The sequence below is a fragment of the Crinia signifera genome, chromosome 6 (genome assembly GCF_055691185.1).
Source record: "Crinia signifera chromosome 6, ASM5569118v1, whole genome shotgun sequence".
Taxonomy (NCBI): domain Eukaryota; kingdom Metazoa; phylum Chordata; class Amphibia; order Anura; family Myobatrachidae; genus Crinia; species Crinia signifera.
This window is the reverse complement of record NC_139222.1, coordinates 274,127,132-274,143,029: the sequence shown is the minus strand read 5'-3', so window position 1 is coordinate 274,143,029 and position 15,898 is coordinate 274,127,132. Positions and strand designations below refer to the sequence as shown.

Below are 15,898 nucleotides of genomic sequence, written 5' to 3'. Positions count from 1 at the left end.
GACTTGTTTATATTAAACAGTACATTTGAGGGAATCATTGGGATTCTGGGTATTAAAGCAGTTTTTCCAGTTACCACAAAAGTACCGTAAGAATATTACCCTCAATGAGAAAGTTTTTCAGTTTTAGTTTGCAATCACACACTCCCTTCCTCAGCCACCCCACTCTATGCCCCCTGCTACCTATTACACACCCCTGCCTCAGCCACCCCACTCTATGCCCCCTGCTACCTATTACACACCCCTGCCTCAGCCACCCCACTCCATGCCCCCTGCTCCCCAACACACACCCCCTGCCTCAGCCACCCCACTCTATACCCTCTGCTACCCATCACACACTGCCTGCCTCAGCCACCCCACTCTATACCCCCTGCTACCCATCACACACCCCCTGCCTCAGCCACCCCACTCTATACCCCCTGCTACCCATCACACACCCCCTGCCTCAGCCACCCCACTCTATGCCCCCTGCTACCTATTACACACCCCTGCCTCAGCCACCCCACTCTATGCCCCCTGCTACCTATTACACACCCCCTGCCTCAGCCACCCCACTCTATGCCCCCTGCTACCTATTACACACCCCCTGCCTCAGCCACCCCACTCTATGCCCCCTGCTACCTATTACACACTCCCTTCCTCAGCCACCCCACTCCATGCCCCCTGCTACCTATTACATACCCCTGCCTCAGCCACCCTACTCTATGCCCCCTGCTACCTATCACACACCCCCTGCCTCAGCCACCCCACTCTATGCCCCCTGCTACCTATCACACACCCCCTGCCTCAGCCACCCCACTCTATGCCCCCTATTTCCCATCACACACTGCCTGCCTCAGCCACCCCACTCCATGCCCCCTGCTCCCCAACACACACCCCCTGCCTCAGCCACCCCACTCTATACCCTCTGCTACCCATCACACACTGCCTGCCTCAGCCACCCCACTCTATGCCCCCTGCTACCCATCACACACTGCCTGCCTCAGCCACCCCACTCTATGCCCCCTGCTACCTAATACACACCCCTGCCTCAGCCACCCCACTCTATACCCTCTGCTACCCATCACACACTGCCTGCCTCAGCCACCCCACTCTATACCCTCTGCTACCCATCACACACTGCCTGCCTCAGCCACCCCACTCTATGCCCCCTGCTACCCATCACACACCCTGCCTCAGCCACCCCACTCTATGCCCCCTGCTACCTAATACACACCCCTGCCGCAGCCACCTCACTCTATGCCATCTGCTTATCATAACCCACCCCCTGCCTCAGCCACCCCACTCTATGCCCCATGCTCCTCATCACACACTACCTTCTGCCCATCACACACCCTCTGCCACAGACACCCCAAACTATGCCCCCTGCTACCCATCTCACACACCCTGCCTCATTCACCCAACTCTATGCCCCCTGCTCCCCATCACACAGCCACACTACTGTATTCGGGTGTGGTACAGGGGTCCGACAGTCAGGATCCTGACAGTCATTAGCGCGACGTCGGGATCCCGACTGGCCGGACTCAGACAGCATGGCCAGCGCAACAAAGCCCCTTGTGGGCTCGCCACCTATTCTATTCTCCCTCTATGGGGGTCGTGGACCCCCACGAGGGAGAATAGCCGCCAGCCGTCGGGAACCCGGCCGTCGGTGTTTTAACAGTCGGGATCCCGACGTCAAGTTAATGACTGTCAGGATCCCGACTGTCGGGACCCCGTCCGGCACCCCTGTATGCCCCCTGCTCCCCATCACACACCGCCTACCCCAGCCACCCACTCCATGCCCCCTGCTCTTCATCACACACCCCAACATTCAGCCCGGGTGCCTTCTTGTGCCCCTAAAACACAATGTACTCCTCCTATGCCTCCACCCCCACCCCCCCACCCCACCCCCAGTCTTACACACTCCTCTTACCTCATTCCCCCCACCCATTCCTTACATCTATGCTGCTCCCACCGGACACATGCAAAAACTGCCCTCGCTTGCGGCCGGTGGCCAGGGATACAAGCAGAGAGGCATTAAACCCAAGACCAATCCCCCCTCCCCCCACCACAGTCTCCAGCTGCCAGCCTGTGCCCCAGCCTCCATCTGGTTCTGCTCTGAGCTGGTATAAAGCAAAGTCCCAGAAGCGCGTCTCTCTCTGTCTGTCTGTCTGTATGCGCTAATATCAAAAAACGCTGGACGAATTCTTCTGCAGTTTGCACTATTATGTAGTACAGTTCTCCCGGAAGGTTACGTATAGTCACCATCGCCCTACCTCGTATGGGGGCCGAGCGCAATGAGTTTATCATAATCAACCAATCAGCATGCACTATGCAAATGGAGGTGACTGGAAACATCACAGCTGGGCTGTACATCCATCTACACAGCAAGTGGCAGCAAACACAGGGCCACAGAGATGCTCAGAGCATCATTGGACTAACGCCAAGAGGGACGCTAGAGTTAGTTGGGTGCATGGCCTAGCGGCAATGGGGCGCGGCCTATACTCGCACCGCTCCTGTGAGGCCATGCCCCAGTTTTCACCACTGTGGGGCAAAGCAAGTGGCTCTGCGAGGACGTTCCCATGAAAATTGGGACAGGTGGGAGGTATGCGAGGGCTCTCCCCATCACCTGCTGTACTGGGGCAATAGCCAGGTGGCTGCAACAATGACAGCAATTGTGGGCACCACACAGATGGCCACATGCCATCAGCACACAGATCCTCACTGTTACACACCCAGGAGGAGGCGGCATCCCCACACCACACCTCCCCCCAGCCTTCCGTATTGCCCCTGTTGGTCCTACACAGCCATCTGCAAAAATGGTCTGCCAGCGCTCCCTCCTCCGGATGGTGCTGGTGCTGTATACGGGGCAGGCGGCTTCCTATGTGCACTGCAATCAGCGCAAGACATCTACTCAGGGATACGGTTTAACAGACGCCGGTACGTGTGGCCAGGGGGATGATGCCTCCTCCTGGGGGTGTGGCAATGAGGATCTGTGTGGGTGTGCTTATGTGTGCACGGGGCATCTGGCCCTCTGTGCGGTGCCCATAATCCTTAATCCCACAATGGCCACACCCAGAGAGCACTGGCCACAGCTCCTCCCCTTCTCAGTATAGGTAAATTAAGGCCCAGACTGGCCAGGGAGGCGTAACCAGGAACCCAAGACGCTGTGGCCATGCCTCATTGACAGAAGTTTAATGTTTACTGGCAGTCCCATTAAAATAGGATTTTTTCAGGAGACAGCCTACAAATACTTGTTGATACATAAGACCTAATATGTATCTTTTATTAATATAATTGAAAAAAAAAAAGACTTGGGGGTTAGATTTACAGTAGTAAAGCTTCTAAAACAGACAAGTGGTGATGTTGCCCATGGCAACCAATTAGATTATTTCTTATTTATTCAGAATGCAGTAGAGAAATGATAACAATTTTCTTTATACGTCGCTCTTTCTCCAATAGGACTCAAGGTTTTTGATAAGGCTCAATCTGATAGGTTGCTATAGGAAACACCACCAGTTGTCTGTTTAAGAAGCTTTAGTAAATCTACGCCATCGTAGCCAGGTGTAAAAAACGGTAAAGTTTCCCCTTTCAGTATTCAATTAAGGAATTTTTGCCCGTGCCATTTTACTTTTTTTGGGGGGGGGGGCAAGGGGGATTGCCACGGGTGAAAATGGCCGCAAAAACGGCTGCAAATTCACCAAAGCCACGTGAATTTGTGGAAATTTCGCCGATGCACGCGGTTTTCGCTGGATGCTGGAAAAGTCAGCACTAGGATTGAATAGGGTGAATCGAATTCGCACAAACAGTTTCACCTGGGATTGAATACAGGTCTCAAACTGTAATATACAGTACTATAGAATAGAATACAGAGGTATCCCCATACAGTGCTATAGTCGGCATCAGCCTGTCCTTACATTGATGTTATTGTAAGAGTCTCCGTCCGTTGGGCTGCTCTCAGGACGTAAGTACAGTCCATCACAAAAGTGTAGATTGTTTGGATCCTCACACTGGTAATCAGTCTCCTCTAAATTGTTTCCATAATATCCGGAACCCGAAACCATACTGTAAATCTGTAATGCAGATAAATAGAAGTTACATGCATGTCTGCCTTGTTTGCCCTCTTGTGCCCACCTACCAGGCTGATAAGAATTATTTCATATTGAAAAAATAAAATAAAAATTGCACATAAGTCTCTCAGGTTTTAATTATTCTATTTCCATGCCGGATTCCATCTCTAACCCACACCGCTAACCGCTACTGTATCCAATGGCTTCAAACCAGTGGCGTAACTATAAATTTTGCTCCCCCCTGCCAAAAAGTTTGTGGCGCCCCCCACCCTCCTCTCCAGCGTGTTTCCCCAGCGTGTGACGTAATGACGTCACAGGCATAACGGAGAGGCTGAAGCAGGAGAGAGGAAGAGAGACCAGCAGACACTGCTGCTTCCCTTGGCTCTGATGCATCCCAGGCCACCCTAGCACGCCCATCTGCCCGCCCATCCTGTACACAGTAGCCAATAGCCGGAGGGATTTGTTGTCTCTGCCATGGCTGCACCCGCGCTGTGGATGACTCGCCGCCAGTGGGCAGTGGCAGGCAGCAGCATGTCAGTGCTTCGAGCGGGTGCCGGCGCCCACACAGACCCCGCTGCTGCTTGCTCCCCCAAGCAGCTGCTGGGGCTGCCTTACAGTAGTTACGCCACTGCTTCAAACAATCCTACAGTGGCGACATTGGGAGGATGCTGCACAAACTATGTCATTCCTGACTCCTGATCCTATAGTAGAGTATCAGAAGAAAGCACACGCAGCAAAAATGTTCTCAGGTTGTAAGGGGTGCACTGATCAAATCAGGGATCTGCACATTGGCTAGTGTATTCCCATTTTACCACCAATCTGTGACTCAGAGAACCTCCAAGAAGTTGCATTCAATCCCCCTTGAGCTGCCTGGGCAGGATCGCACGTTGTACTTCTGCATGCGACCCCTTTTCCTTGCCGCCAGGAGGGGGTCCAACCAAGAAATCTTAGGTGCAGCACGTAAAATCTCCAGCTATGATCCGATGCGCACGGGACTGAGCATCGGATCGGATGTCACACAGATGCTTTTGGGGTTGATTGCACCCGATTTCTCAGCCCCGTCCACCGGATTCAGGCGAAATCGGGCCCAAATCGCATAGTGTATGTGGGCCTTTAGACAGACAGATACTAGCATTATGTAAGACATAGCCTATAAATATAACCTAGCCTGTCTTCTGCTAGAGACACTTACAGCAGCAGGGTTGAATGCCTCATATGGATTTATTGAGTCCAATCTGATATCTCTCACTCTTTGAAAACACATTGAACTTGGAGCAGCCGTTATATGGAAGTTAATGTCGGAACCGGGAGCCACAATGGTGCCATTGACGCTCAGAGTAACCTAAAAATAAGAGAGACGATAGCAAGTCGAAAATGAAATAAGCCTATTCCACCAAAACACACAGCATCTGGTATAGAAACATCATATATTAAATGAAGATGAAGGCCTACCAGTCCACCCTGCCTGCCCGATCCTCTTATTATTTATGAATATTACATTTGTATCAGTACTTACACAATTCTTTTGCTTAATATTATCTACACCAGGACAGTTTTCAAATATCAGTTATTCCTTCAGTATGATACTTTTTAAAGAGTAGTTCAGATACTTCCGCCATTATGCTATTACCCAACGACATTTAAATTAGAGATGTGTGTTCCGGTTCTCCAGAAATTCGATCCACCTGACTGTTGTGGCTTTGAACTGAACTAAAAACCCGGTTTGGATTTTCCCACGGTTCGGAATTGGAGGTTAAAAATCATATAAATTTAGAAGTTTGGAACAATTTTTTTTGTTTTTTAATTATTATCAATGAGGTTTATTCTATTTTTTTGCCAAAACCAAAATAACGATGATCAATTAAATCCAAAACCAAAACATGGAGGGCCACGCACATCTTTAGTTTAAATACTGTGGCTGACGAGCAAATGTATGTCAAAATATAACCCATTCTAGTCTGTGTGGTGTGTCTATATTGTTTGTGCTCATACAGTGCTTGAGTATTGCGTGTATTTGTGTAGCAGTTGTCTCACTTCAATACAGCTGTCCTATACATGTACTAAAATATAAATAAACTGCTTGCTTAAATATCCTCACAAAACAATATAAAACATACACAACAAATAGAACGGTACTTATGTAATATCTGAGCGCCCGATTATTTAATTGTATGCCTTAACTTAAGGTATACAATCAGATGCGATGCAACGCGATTTTCGGCAAAATTGCATTGCATCGCATGCGATGCGATTGACGCGATTTTCCATAGGATTCAATGTTAAAATGGTCCTTTTCATACCTCCACTATCCAAGTGGGCATAGAGTTGATTTTATATAGCGTGGCGAGCGCAGCGAGTCAACAAGCCTGAAGCGAGGGGACGTGGATTACTTAAAATGTATTCCGCGTCCGCTCGCCACGCTTCGGGCTCGGTGGCTCGCTGCGCTCGACAACGCTATATAAAATCAACTCCATGCCCTCTTGGATAGTGGGGATATGAACAGGACCATTTAATATTAAATCCTATGGGAAAATCGCGTCGATCGCATCCCATCGCATGCGATTTGGTTGCATGCGATGCGATTTTTCCGACCCGATCATAACATCGGGCGCCCAGTTATTACACAAATACCAATAGAACACCTAAAAAGAAGAGAATTGCTATGCACTGCCGGACCACAGAATATCAAATTTCAAATAAAAACAAATGTTCTATTCAAGGAACAGTCCAATATGGGTACTTATCCACACATATAGAAATCAAAAAAAGAAAAAGAAGACAAACTGCGCTAAACTAGAAAACAAATTTCATCCCAAAAAATAAAAATAGACATGAAAGCAATTAGAATACAAAATAAAATAACAAGCTAAAAACAATCTCATTCGAAGATCGTTGTAACTGGCATTATTAATACTGTGTGACTGAGTTACTTATAGTATTAATAATGCCAGTTATAACAACCTTGAATGAGATTGTTTCATACTTGCCTACGGGCCCCCTGGGAAGGTGGGCAAGTCTCCCACATCACCGCCGCAGCCCCCAGCTCCTCCCTTCCCCGCTGTATAAAATCCAGAATTTTCGCGGGTGCACGGGGACCGGATAAAATGACGAGTGTCGCGTCATTTCACATCATTTTAGCCCCTCCCCCAATCTGCGGACCCACGAATTAATGCAGCTGGCTGTCATGGGGGCGGGGCTTGGTGACGTCAGCCTCATCCCGCCCCCAACATGTAGCCTCCTGGAGATGAGTGATAAATAGTAGGCAGGTATGGGTTGTTTTCAGCTTGTTATATTTTATTTTGTATTCTAATTGCTTTCATGCTTATTTTTATTTTTTGGGTTAAAGGTGTTTTCTATTTTAGTTGGTCTTTTTTATTTTTATTTTAATATAACGCCGGCCTGCTCGGTGAGTAAAAGCACAATCAGCCAATCAGATGTGTCTTGCTAGTGACATCATCAGCATTAGGGGTGTATCAAGAGAAGAGGGCCTGTTTGCCATCTCCATCCAGGCCCCCTCCCCTCCTCTCTAACAGGTGCAGGTCTCACGCCATTTACTCAGTGACTTTGTGGCACCGCGAGGAAGGAAATGTCACCCACTCACACGGCCATGGGGAGATGTATCGAACATTGAGGAGAGAGAAAGTGGAGGAATTGCCCAAAACAACCAATCAGCCTGTCTTTCGTTTCAATTACTGTGCTGGATACAGTATACTTACACTTACAGTATATAGCTCTTTAATGCTTAATACATCTCCCTGGTCATTGTGAAGAGCACAGCTGAGCAGATGAAGATAAGATGCCTGAGACACTGCACTTACCTCATTTTTAAAGCAGGGCTGTATGTTCAAGGACACAGTGTCTGTAATGAGCTCCTGGTCCACGCTTGCGAACACAAGAAGATCAGCGCTGGTTGCGAGTTGGGAGGTTACAGAAATTGGAAGGTTGAAAGAGCCGCTCTTTCCTGTGAGGATAAAAACGATATTACTTACACATCACCATCTCTCTCTCTATATATATGGGCAATTAGCTCCTCATTAGAGAGGGGAACGTGTGCAGTGCCTAAGTGTACTGACACTTCTCTTTTTTGTACATATCACATCGATCCACGAGTGTACCAACTGAGGACCCTGGAGAACACCAAAAGGAAGTACCATGCCAAAGATACCGAAAGATACTCTATGATACATCATTTAAGTTGGAACACTTATAGAACATTAGTTTAAGGATTTATGGGGCAGATTTCTGAAGCTTGGTGAAGTGATAAAGTTGCTGGTATCACCAGCCAATCAGCTCTCAACTATGTAGTTACAGGCTTGGTTTGAAAAATGACAGGTAGGAACTGATTGGCCGGTGATAAAGTACCAGCCACATTATCACTTTACCAAGCTTAATAAATCTGTCCCTATATCACTTATGCTGTGACACTGAAGGAACAGATTTATTACGTTTGGTGAAGTGATAAAGGGGGAAATTTACTAATATGAATTTGTAAAAAATAGGTGTATTCGTAGGCAGAAATACACCTATTTTTTACACATTTGTATTTTCGGGATTTACTATCCCCAAAATACAGCAATTCGTATTCTTAAAGATGGGACATTCGTATTTGTATTTACAAATACGAATGTCTATACCATCGATAGGATACGACAGGAATCCCCATTTAAAAGAATGGTGGTTCCTGATTTACTAAGCAGCCGTATTGATAATACGGCTGCTAATTGGCGTGAAACAGCCACGAAAATATGGCAGGAAAATACACCTTGATTTCCCTGTCGTATTTGGCTTTAGCCTGCACGGATCAGTCAGATCCATCATATCAGTCAGATCCGTGCAGGCTTTAGTGTAAAAAAAAAGAAAAATAAATACATTTTTTTTTAAAAACAGCGTGGGGTCCCCCCCACAGCTGTAACCAGCACCAGGCTGAAAGAGCCAGGGCCGGTAATTAAAAATCAGGGAACCCAACAAATAGGGGTTCCCCGATTTTTAACAACCAGCCCCAGGCTCCAGGTCCGGGGCTGGTTCCCAAAATACGGGGGAAAAAATGACTAGGGGTCCCCCATATTTTAAGAACCAGCCCCAGGCCAAACCAGCCAGCAGGGTAATGCCACAGCCGGGGGACATTTATTATATTGATAGGTAAGTATCAGTATGTGTGTAATGTATGTATTAAACTTTTATTTTTCTGGTGTGTCAGTGTGTATTTATTGAACTATTTTTTTTACTGTGGAACTACAAGACTCAGCGGGACCTTTAATGCCCCGCAGGCTGGGACTTGTGGTTCTCCAAGTCCCAGCTTGCGGGGGAGGCTTGCTGGGACTCATAGTTCCACAGTTTAAAACAATAGTTTATTCATCTATTTTTTTACACCAGTATCAGCCCGGTGACCACAGCCCAGGGTCACCGGGGACAGCACCAGGCGTCAGCCTGGTCGGGTAAGTCCTGGAGCCCCCCTCCAGGACTTACCTGACCAGGCTGACGCCTGGTGCTGTCCCCGGTGACCCTGGGCTGTGGTCACCGGGCTGATACTGGTGTAAAAAAATAGATGAATAAACTATTGTTTTAAACTGTGGAACTATGAGTCCCAGCAACTATGATTCCTTTATTGGGGGGGTCCACACTCCCCCAGGGCCCCTGGCCAGGCTGACTGGTCAGGGGGTTAATGCTTTGGCCAGGGGGACTTGTATAAAAAGTCTCCCCCCGGCTGTGACATTACCCTGCTGGCTGGTTTGGCCTGGGGCTGGTTCTTAAAATACGGGGGACCCCTAGTCATTTTGTCCCCCGTATTTTGGGAACCAGCCCCAGACCTGGAGCCTGGGGCTGGTTGTTAAAAATTGGGGAACCCCTATTTGTCGGGTTCCCTGATTTTTAATTATCGGCCCCGGCTCTTTCAGCTTTTTTATTTATTTATTTTTCTATTTTTTTTTTACACCTTGCAGCCTGCACGGATCTGACTGATCCGTGCAGACTGCCTCTACTAATTCGTATTAGCGGCCGTATATATGGCCAGCTAATACGAATTACTACGACATCGGAGGGTTACAAAGCAGTCGTATATGACTGCTTTGTAAATCCCCCTCCGGAACACGACTTTGCATACGACTGAAACAGTCGTATGCAGTCGTAGGGAAAATACTAAATACGAAAAACTAGGTTTTTCATATTAGTAAATTTCCCCCAAAGTGTCTGTTTTTTATCACCGGCCAATCAGGTCCTACCTGTCTTTTTCAAACCAAGCCTGTAACTTCACAGTTAGGAGCTGATTGGCCGGTGAAAAAGTACCAGCCAAATTATCACTTCACCGAGCTTAATAAATCTGCCCCAAAGTTTCATCACTGACAAACATTTAGTAGAAAGTCCGTCAGAAAACGGAAAACCCAGAGAACTGTTTGCAGCCACCATACCCATTGGGAGTGTCTATAACAGGGGTGGCCAACCCGCGGCTCGCGAGTAGCATGCGGCTCTTCTCCCCTTTTTTTGCGGCTCTGGAGCGCACAGCGCCGCATAAGGAGTGACAGTGAGTATTATTGGCGCTGGAGACGCCGCTGCTGCTACCAGCTTCCTCCAACCGCCAGAGCCGCGGCCCGGCAGCACTGATCCGGTGCATGCGCTCTCACGCTAGGAGGACGCTGGAGACAGCAGCAGCATCTCCAGCGCTGCTGGTCCTTTTAATGCTCCCCTGCTGGCACCCGCGTGGGGTGTGCCTGGCTGTCATTCCTGCTGTAGCCTGGGCCCCTGCAGTTCGGTTCTCCTCTCCACTGTCGCTGGGCGGCTCCATGCCAAAAACCCAGTGACTGCTGGAACAGTATATATATATATATATATATATATATATATATATATATATATATATATATATATATATATATATATATATATATATATATATATATATATATATATATATATATAAAAAGGGGGGTGTCCAGAGTGCGCTCAAGTGATACCACTTAGCCACAGAGCTAGACTAAAAGTCCCAAATCAACGTGATCCTGGAGTCACTTATATTCAAATGAAATGTTCATGAACTTCATAAATGAAACCGAAGACCTCGAGTGTAAAAACCAATTCTTTATTGGAAGCCCAACGCGTTTCGTCTACACGACTTCATCAGGGGCATGGCATGGCCTAATACAGGCCAGAAATCCGGAGAGTAATGGCAGTAATGGACAATTTTTCCTTTTATACGTATAATCAGTTAAAATCCGAATAGGTAGAAACGAAAAATAATGATAACCAAGGATGACAATCCAAGACCAGGTATTTCACAAGACACTTCCTTCAAAGGTCAATACAAGAAAAGCTGTATGTAGCCCAATGTATGAGATCCAGAGATTAAGGAAAAAACCTACAGGTTTGGAGGTGGGAATTTCCGTTCTCTCAATCAGTTAAAAATAGTAGTAAAATCCGCAATAGAGGAGTGTAGATGCTTACTCTAGCTGCAGTGGAGTAAGCATCTACACTCCTCTATTGCGGATTTTACTACTATTTTTAACTGATTGAGAGAACGGAAATTCCCACCTCCAAACCTGTAGGTTTTTTCCTTAATCTCTGGATCTCATACATTGGGCTACATAAAGCTTTTCTTGTATTGACCTTTGAAGGAAGTGTCTTGTGAAATACCTGGTCTTGGATTGTCATCCTTGGTTATCATTATTTTTCGTTTCTACCTATTCGGATTTTAACTGATTATACGTATAAAAGGAAAAATTGTCCATTACTGCCATTACTCTCCGGATTTCTGGCCTGTATTAGGCCATGCCATGCCCCTGATGAAGTCGTGTAGACGAAACGCGTTGGGCTTCCAATAAAGAATTGGTTTTTACACTCGAGGTCTTCGGTTTCATTTATGAAGTTCATGAACATTTCATTTGAATATAAGTGACTCCAGGATCACGTTGATTTGGGACTTTTAGTCTAGCTCTGTGGCTAAGTGGTATCACTTGAGCGCACTCTGGACACCCCCCTTTTTGTGCATCCTACTTTTGTCTCTCACTAACAGGAGAGTCGCTCCAGAGGTGCAGCTGGTTGGAAAACCATATCTAGCGCAATTCCTGACCATTTTTGTATATATATATATATATATATATATATATATATATATATATATATATATATATATATATATATATATATATGACTTGGGGTAATTAGATCAGTAGAGAGGGGATCTTGTGCAGTATCTAGGTGCTCAGTCAGGATCCATCGCAGGTAAATAAACGGAATAATGATTTACTTTCAACATAAATTGAAGAACAGAAATTAACAGTAAATAACAAAAGTCTAGCCCCAATTCTGGGCAGGGCCGGATTAACAATGGGCCTGATGGAGCTACAGCTCCAGGCCCACTCTCTAAATAGGCCCATTTTGTAGCTGAGGGCCAGAGCTTTCCAACAAGCCTGGCCCCGCGTTGCTAGCCTCCCGGGAACCAGAGATACCGCCAGGCAAAGCTGGAACGTTTTGCCCATAGGATAACATGGAACACGCTAATTCCAACCCCACCCCGTTTCCAACGGCTGACAGTTTCCTCCTCCGGCATCACAGAAGCTTGAGGTTGATCTCAAATTGCTGGGCCTTCGGCGCGCAATGCCCCAGTGCATCATTGCTCAATTTGTTTTGTATAGTGTTTATTTAGGGTCAATCCATGTGGCAAAATGTGAATTTTGCCTTAATCTGTGTGACATAACGTGAATTATGAATCAATCCGTGTGCCATAGTGTGAATTTTGTCTCAGTCCGTGTGAATTTTGGCTCATTCCATGTGGCATATTGTGTAAGAGGCAAGTACAGTATAAGGGGGTTACTATTGTGCTGCATGATTTGTATAAGGGGTATATGGTGTGGTAAACAGAGGTGAACACATAAAAGGTGCTGAAATGTTGTCTACCAAGTTTCGGTTTTCAGTATTTTTTTTATGACTGGAGTGCCGCCTCACCCCGCAAGTATCGGACATCGGCGTCCTGCGGGTACACCTTTGGAGGGCACTCGCCAATATATCTCCCTGCATTTTTCCTATGCCAGCTCCCTGCCTTTTCCAGGCATATATAATTAGTTGAAAGTATTTAGACAAATAGAGACACACCCATGAGCAGACCACCCAACCAGAACACTGGTCACTCCCCCTACATTATTAGGTGCTGGCCACAACCCCTATCATTGCGCATAATAGGCCCTTGATAATTGTAAGCTCCAGGCCCATTTATACCTTAATCTGGCTCTGATTCTGGGCACTGACTCACTTCACCTCTGACTAACCTTCGCCAGATAGTCTGCAAATAAAGTCTCAAAAGTCCTTCCAGTCCCCGTGTCTCCCGTCACCTTGCGGCTTTGGCCCTGGCTTCTTTCTAATATACAGTCCCACACTCATTGCCATCACCTGTGGTGAAACGCCTTTCTTAGCAATTAACCTGTTCAACACAGGTGACGGGACTCGCTGGCCAACTCACATTCAGGCTCACTGGCCAGGCTTCTTCTCAGTAATGCGTAGCTCAGTCCCAGACTTTTGGTGGCTTTCCCTGTCTCCTACAGGTATCTGCTCAGGTCTCACTGACCCTCAGTAGCTTCTTAGCATACTGCGATCTGATTGGCTTTACCATCCAACTTGGGGGATCGATCCTCTCAGTTGCGATTAATTCACCAATGAGAATCGGGTGCCGTTGCCAGTGTTTAAGCGTTATTGGAACAGTACCTCGCAGCCTTCACAGTTAAAAGGATTGAACCCTTGGACTGGATACACAGGCCACACCCTCTGCAGACTGCATAGAACAGAACCAAACACACAGCACTTAATAGCCAAAGGGAAAACTGATGTTCTTACTACAGAGCAAGGAACAAGCTAACGTCAGTGCTGGCATCTTAGAATTGTAAGAGGAAACATGAACGATTCAGGGCCGGCAGCAGTCAACAGTGGCCAAAGAACAAACCACGGTCAGGGCAAGTGTGCGACAGAGCAGCAGCTAAAGTCATACAGTACATACTGACTGATATAATGTTTCAGGAGTTTATAATGCTGCTCTAACCCAGGGTTGCCTACCCTCCCGGAATAAAGTCTGGCGCTCACCTGGTGTGTATTATTAGATGCACAAGGGGTGTGTGCAGCCTGCAGAGCGCCGAGCCTAGAATACAGAGGGACTCGGCCCTCTGCAGGCTGCACTGTGCATTGAGTGCTCCGAGTCCCGACTCCCGATATGAAGGAGGGAGAAGAGGCTGCGCTGCCGCTGCTTGAGCCTGGGAGATGTTGCGCCGCCGCCACTGCTGGTAAGTAACAGTAATTGGGGGGGGTAGGGGGAGGCGGGGTGCCGGCGCACGAGGGGGGGGGGGGGGAGTCGGCACCCCGGGTGTCAGTCCCGGGCCCCAACATTACTAGTGGCGGCCCTGCTTATCTGTACCGACCTGTAGACATTTCCAGGTCACTGACTCTTGTACATGTTTGAGAATTAAGGCACGTATTGTATTTTAGTAAATAAACGACTTCTCACATAACAGACTGCATCCTATCTCATTCACACACCCCTTGTGCATCTGATAATACACACCAGGTGGGCGCCAGACATGATTTATTTTTAAACTGTTTACTATGAGATTTGACTACTCAGCTGCTCCCACAAACAAAGTGATTGCAAGCGCCAAAACCGAATCTATCCATATAATTACCCTCCCGGAATGGCCTGGAGGGTCCCGAATTTCAGGACGCACTCCTGCCCCCCCGGAAAGCTGGGCAAGCCTCCTAGATTTCTGCCTGTGTCCCGCACCCTTCCCGTCGGCGGGGGTCGGAGGGACCAAATTACATGTTTGCGTCATTGTAGCCCCTACTGTGCAATGCATGCAATACCGGCATTGCGCGGCAGGGGGTGTGGCCACAAGGATGCGTTTGCACTAGCCACACCCACAAAATATGTCACATTGCTGTAGCTCCACCCCACCCTGCCCCTTTCCCCACCCCGTCAGCGTCCGTCCCCGTCCGTCCCCTTCCCTCTCTCAAGGAACTGGTTGCCCTCTCAGCGCAAGAGAAGGCAATCCTGCTCTAACCAATCACTAACCCTCAGACAGTTCAGCAATCTGACAATGGACAACGTACACCAGATGCTGGTATTACATCATGGGTTCCGGGTCTGGGGAGTAGTCAAAGTACTGAGATTGTAATTGTTCATATCTCGGACCATGACGCTACTCCTCATACAGACAAGATGGAGAAAACATGGGGAATACCTGTTAAGTGTCAGTTCCTGAGACAACTAAACTTAATATCCAACAATGAGCTGGATGAACAGTGGCATGGCAAATAGTGATTATGCTGCATCAGTTGTGTGTCCGATTTCCCAGTGACCTGTGAGATGTGAGGTCCAGAAAAAACTTGAAAATATATTAATGATTGAACTCACCATTCGTCACATCGACTTCCACATGGCCGCACTCCACAATGCTCCCCCTGGCTTTTATCTGTAAAGAGAATTCACTCATAAGATACCAGTTCCAATATTTCCATAGGGTCATGCATTCATTCGGGCTTCAGAACAGGCTGGGGGTGCCCTTGAGGGGGGAATCACTTTATTGGGGGGTCCCCACTACCCCAGGGTCCCAGCCTGGGTTGACCAGACACGGGTTAATGCTTCAGCTGGGGTGCCATTATCCTGCTGGCTGTTTGGGTCCGCAGCTAGTTTATAAAATATAGGGGAGACCTATTTAGTTTGTCCCCCATATTTTGGGAACCAGAACTGGCCCACGAGCCTGGTGCTGGTTATATAAATACAGGGGGACTCCATTTTTTGCCCCCCTTTATTCCTGCAACCAGGACTGGCTCAAAGAGCCCAGGGCTGGTTAGAGTCAGATGGGGGAACCCCACACCAGTTTTTA

The 15,898-nt window shown here is 47.6% G+C and overlaps 1 protein-coding gene across 3 annotated transcripts in view; it reads right to left on the bottom strand.

The window, feature by feature from the left end:
- The window catches only part of LOC146009362 (alpha-1-macroglobulin-like), a 177,408-nt gene that overhangs the window by 102,836 nt on the left and 58,674 nt on the right, over positions 1–15,898 (bottom strand). For all 3 annotated transcript variants that reach the window (XM_083149660.1, XM_083149659.1, XM_083149661.1), the window contains 4 exons: positions 15,427–15,484; positions 7,865–8,007; positions 5,239–5,388; positions 3,894–4,049 (listed from right to left, as the gene is read on the bottom strand). In XM_083149660.1, coding sequence (XP_083005786.1) covers positions 3,894–4,049; positions 5,239–5,388; positions 7,865–8,007; positions 15,427–15,484 — 507 coding nt within the window. The remainder of the gene's footprint in view (positions 1–3,893; positions 4,050–5,238; positions 5,389–7,864; positions 8,008–15,426; positions 15,485–15,898) is intronic.